This window comes from Egretta garzetta, unplaced genomic scaffold, assembly GCF_000687185.1.
Source record: "Egretta garzetta isolate BGI_Z169 unplaced genomic scaffold, ASM68718v1 scaffold828, whole genome shotgun sequence".
NCBI classification, from domain to species: Eukaryota; Metazoa; Chordata; class Aves; order Pelecaniformes; family Ardeidae; genus Egretta; species Egretta garzetta.
In genome coordinates, this window is record NW_009260636.1 from 494,905 (window position 1) to 500,391 (window position 5,487).

The 5,487-nt window shown below is 38.5% G+C and overlaps 1 protein-coding gene across 1 annotated transcript in view; it reads right to left on the bottom strand.

Moving 5' to 3' along the window:
• Positions 1–3,864: 3,864 nt before the first annotated feature.
• RBM25 (RNA binding motif protein 25) overlaps positions 3,865–5,487 on the bottom strand; it is a 32,775-nt gene continuing 31,152 nt past the window's right edge. Inside the window, 1 exon segment of the mRNA XM_009645551.2 lies at positions 3,865–4,661. Within this exon segment, the coding sequence (XP_009643846.1) occupies positions 4,569–4,661 (93 nt within the window). The 3' untranslated portion in view covers positions 3,865–4,568.

Below are 5,487 nucleotides of genomic sequence, written 5' to 3' on the forward strand. Positions count from 1 at the left end.
CCGCCAGGGCCCCAGCCCCCAACCGCCCCCGGGGCTGAAGGAGGCGCCTCCGGCCAGCGCACGCACCCAGGGGCAGGCAGGAGCGCTTGAGAGAACAAGCTGAAAGCTCGCCCTTAGGCAAAAGCAGGAGATGGAGACAAGCGGACCGTAACCGAAAACGAAAGAGGCACAGATTGTGGGCAGGCTGGGTGGGTGTTGGGGAGCCAGCTTCGGCCAAGGGTAGCCTTGCAGGGGAAATGTACCTCGTCCTGTTTAACCTGGTGAGAGACATTACCAAGAGAGAGGAGGTATTACGAGAAAATACTTCTTGGCTGTTTTGAATTCATACATAAGCTAGTAATGCTGTTTTAAAATGGTCCCACGAAAAAGCCTTATGAAAAATAACTTGAAGGGATCTTTGCACTTCAAAATAAAAAGAGTGTTAAAACTTAAGCTGAAGTCAATGTGGCATCTTTTCAGGAAGCCGCTAGTAGAGCTGTGACTCATTTCTGGAAGAAGGGCAATTTCAAACTTGAAACTTACCTTGATAGTTGAAGCGTAATCCACAATCCTTCTTTAAAAATGCAGACCCTAATGGGTTACTAACATAAAGGAAACGCTATGATCCATGTAATCATTCTGCAAATGAAAGAAGTAAAAGCTCCTGAGGGGACATGCAATTCTGCATGTTTAGAACAGATTTGTATTTCACTGTTCGACCACGCTACGGGAAGATCTATGGGAAAGTGAAGCAGCACAAAAGCATCGTGCATAAAAGTTAGGTTTTACATAAGCATTTTGACACAAGTCCCGAGTTTCACTAAGTTGTATGCATATGAAGTGCATTTAAAAAGCCTTTTTTAGACCGGAAGTGATGCCTAACCATTAACCACATAAAAAACTTTTTTATTTCAAGAGGGGAACCCCCCCCCAAACCCAAACATGGACGGACATACAGCTGTACCAGACTATTTCCTATTTATATCATTGATATCGGTTTGATCTATGATGAAGTGTCTATAAACAATACCTCACACTGCTCACACTGTGACTGGGCACTAACTGGTAAGTCTGCATGTATGACATCCTATGTTCCTACTCAGGAAAATGTGTAGATTATGAAAAAGCATGACCCTGTTGCAATAGAAAAGCCAACAGCTTCCAGTTTCTAAAATACTAACTCCTGCAAGCAGCAATCTAGCAACTCCATTTAGTAAAAGGACGAAAGGTCTAACCCTTCCCCCCCAGTAACAGGATTAAGCATTAGTAGCAAGAAATAGAATTCAGTAAGAAACTAAACTTAGTGTTTGGGGCCTTCCCCCTGCCCACATTTAGAGCCACAAACATCTAGCAAAATTGTTATTTTTAGTGCAGGTCCTGTTTAAAGAGGAGGAAGGAAGCACCCAAAATTAGAAAGACCAAATCAGTATGTAAACAGGTTGAATATTCTTAAGAACAAAAAAAAGTCTCTTAGCAAATGAATGGTAATATAAAAATTGTATCGTTCTTGGTAATGGATCTTACTTGTTCACGGTTTCCCATTTCTTTTCAGTGCGTACTAATGAAAACAACGATACTTTGTATTTTATACTCACATATTCCAAGTGATGCTGAACAGCAGTAACACAGAATGATTACCAGGAGACTAAGGGCGTGTGTTAGGTTAAGGTGTAAAGCCTCGTTCCACAGTAAAGCCCAGATCAACAACTAGTATATCCAGTTAGGTTGTACAAATACTGCTATTTCTCGCCCCCCCTGCACCACGTGTAACTTCTGAAGTACCTCTCCCCCACCGAATGGATCACACCATGGCATGCTGCACTGAGCACCCAGCGGTGAGTGCGCGTACTTCGCTAACTGATCTCGTTCTCAGTACACTCTTTACCTGTGCATTCATTAACACAACGCACACAGTGCGCATTAAATTGCACGTTCAGACCGTGAAGTGTTGTAATGTTGTCAAAAAAGGCTTTTTCTAGCCCATATTTTCCAAGTTTATGTTGAAATAATTCTGCTACTGCGTGTTGAAAGAGAAATGGTTAACAAAGGGAAGTTACTTTCTATATCAAGAGCCTTCTCAGCAGTATGTAATTCGTGTTCTATCCCCCAGCATCACAGGCAAATGTTATGACTGAGAATAACACTAATTTGAGTAAGAGGTAAACACTAGAAGTGACTTTATAAAGCAACATTTTGCATTCTGAAAGAGGAAAATTTGTTGAAGTACTTGCATGAGCCAAATCAGAGATGCTACAGTGAACATTCCTTCCTCCTTCCACTACTGAAGACAATCTCAACTTCTGCAAAGTTATTTTTTTAATATGCCACAACTGCTTCTAAATACTTATTTACCTGGATATTTAACACTCCATCTTAAATGTGGCTGTCTTCCTCACCAAGATGCCTTCAGTCTCCTTAGGAAAGGTACAGTACAAGCCTATGTCCAGTGCATAAATAATGCAACAGAAGAATATGCAACTTTAGTTTAGGGCAAGAGAAAATAAGCTGAAGTTTCACAACTTGAGCTTTCACTGAGGGATCGCAAGGACATTAGGCAATCTGTCACATCGTGGCATTACAACACATTCGTCACATTTGTCTTGTTTAACTACTACTACTGAGAGAGAGAATGCCATACTAGCAGGACAAAAAGCAATCATGAAGTTCACTCTCCCTCTTCTCTGTATTTACTACAAACAGAGCAAGTTTTGAATTTATTTTGAATGTGGAGAATTTTTGGTAAATGCTGATGCAAAACTATGGGGAGACTGGAGAAGTAATTTCTTAGGGTAACATCAAGTTGCAGGAAAAAAAAAAGAGGAAGGTTGCAGCATAGAAGTATGTAAGACAACATTCTCACACAAACTCAAGCACAACAGAAAAGTAACATCTGAGCATTACACTTCAAGTTAAAAAAAAGAACATTTTGTGGTGTGTGGTATTACAGGGATGAGAAAGAACACATTGGGATCGCATCTGCATTTGCAGGCTTCTGGTCACCTGACATCAAGCAGGAGGTAGTTTTAAAAAACCCCACCCCTAATCTGTGAACACTTGTTGATTCAGAAAGCAGTCTTAAATATAATTGCATGCTGCACAAGACTCCAAAAGAATGTCAGCCCTTAAATCAAATATATACATTTTTAATATCTGAAATATTTACATGGTGGAACCTTTACACGATCCCATTTGTTAAGAACAGTGTTTTCAAGTGTCCTCTCCAGATACAAAGAACTAGTGACTCAAGGTCATAGTTATGTCTTCTGAACAGGTCAACCTGTATCCTTCAGTTAAATACAATATAGAGATACTGCAACACCTTTACTTAATTTGTTTGCTATTAAGAATTGTGTTTAAAAATTAAAAATGTTTTTGAGACAGTTTGTTCCCTGGAACACAGTCCTCCTGCAATCAAAACAGCTCATAGCACATTATCGATTTGTCTTCTTACCCAGGTATGAGATAAAAAATGCAGTTTACAGTACATCTCATCATTTTTACCATATCAGCCTATTTATAAAAACCCATACAAACAAGGCAGGGAAATATCACCCTCTTTTTGTGGACAATAGACTGCTTACAGTAGAAAACAAAAGTTGGGTCTGGTTTAACGGTATGGATAAAAACAAGACTTCGGCTTTGAAAACTTATGGTTTAGTTTTTGTCAACTGCTATGGTCAGTTACATCCAAATGGGTATTTTTTTTTCCTAAATACTAAAAAAATGTTTTTAAAAATAATTTCTTTAAAAAAAAAAGCCATCTGATTCTTTTGGAGACAGAAGGGATAATAGGGAAGGGCTAAAATGAAATTGAGCAGAAGATACCCTAGGTTAAAAAAAAAAAACTCATTAAAGAGCACTTATTGAATTGAGGTCCTGCTCTTGTTTTAACTGAGCAAAGAATAAAAACCTGCAATTTGCACTTTCTAGGGAAAAAGCAGAGCATCTGCAGGAGATTTAAGTTCCCAGATTAATTAGTAATTCTAAATGGCCAACAAAGTTATCAAGACTACTGCTGGTTCACCTCAGAATGAAAAGTCTGAGCAAATTCCTCTTAGGGAGTCAGATGAGGGGAACCAAATGAACACACAAAGCTGTTCTGTGAAAGCAGCTCAAGCCACTCATTTTGAAATTGTATTCTGATCATTCCTTAAATAAAAAGAGGGAGACTATGAAAAAAAAAAAACACTGGTAAATTTGCAGTAAAATAATTTGTCTTCATCTGTAACTGATATAGTTCCACACTAAGTGCAAATGTTTTGCAAAACAGGGGCTTTTTTTCTTAATATTTACAAGAATCAGAGTAACATAAAATTACCAGAGAGCATGTACAGTAGCTGCAGGTTGTAAAACATACCGGTAATTGTACCTTGTGAATTATAAAGAGAACCAATGCAGGATTCAGATAACTAACTGAGAAGGGTAAAGGGGGCCTCAGAGCAGAGGACAAAAAAATTTCACATTTTCTACATAAAAAAATACAGGTCTCAAGTCTCTGAGAACAGAGAAAATTCAAAGTCTTTGAATGATGGAAAAAAAAAAAAAAAAGCCCAAAATTGAAATGGAACCCTAGAAGCAAGGAGAGTGCTTTATTTCACTAGACCAATCTTCTTCGCTTCTGTCTCGTATATCAACAACCTCCACATTTTGACTATGAAAACTTCAGCTTCTTCATCTAGTACCTGTAGGAAATACACATTTTAGAGATTATTTTTTAGGTTAAGCATTCTAGTTATAAAGACTAATTCCAGACACATCAGAACTACAAAGTGGAGGTAGTGTAATCCAAGTTCAGCCTTTGAGCAAGGCACTTGATAAAATTTCAGTGAATTTGTCTGTCTTGCATTTATCACCTGATGCAACTAGGCTCTAATGATATCCTAGTACAATGCAGCTGTTGAGCACTAAGAGATTAAAGTAACAGTATCCTAGTCTCCAAAAGCGCCTTGGGAAGAGGCAGACAAATGGCAGGCTTGGGAAGAATGTAGGAACAGGACATACACATGGTATTTTCCCTTAATTCTCTCCTAGTCTCTGCTCATTTTCAGGTTGGAACTTCCTTGGATATTTACTAAGTAATCCCTTGATTTATTTCTCTTCCTTGAACTTATTATCCAGGCTTTTTTTGAATCCATGCAAATTTTTAGCACGCACAACATCACTCAGGAAGTTCCCCAGGTCACTCACTAGTCACACCAAGAACAACCTACTAACTTCGCTATGAATCTGCCTCCTACCAACTATGCCTCCAAATTTCCTTACTGGAAGAGTGTACAATGAGTTTTTATTCACCTTTCAGTGTATGAAAACAAGGTGAAACGGTAGCGTTATTTCATAGAGTTTCTCTCTTCCAACACCAGGCAAAAAAGAGCTTTTACCACTTTTGCTCATTAATTAGGAATAGACCTACTAAACCACTACTTTAAAAAAATCTTGTTACAACAATGAGAAGGAATAAAAGCTTGTATTTCTGATACTGTTCTGTTATTGTTGATTCTTACCTCTACT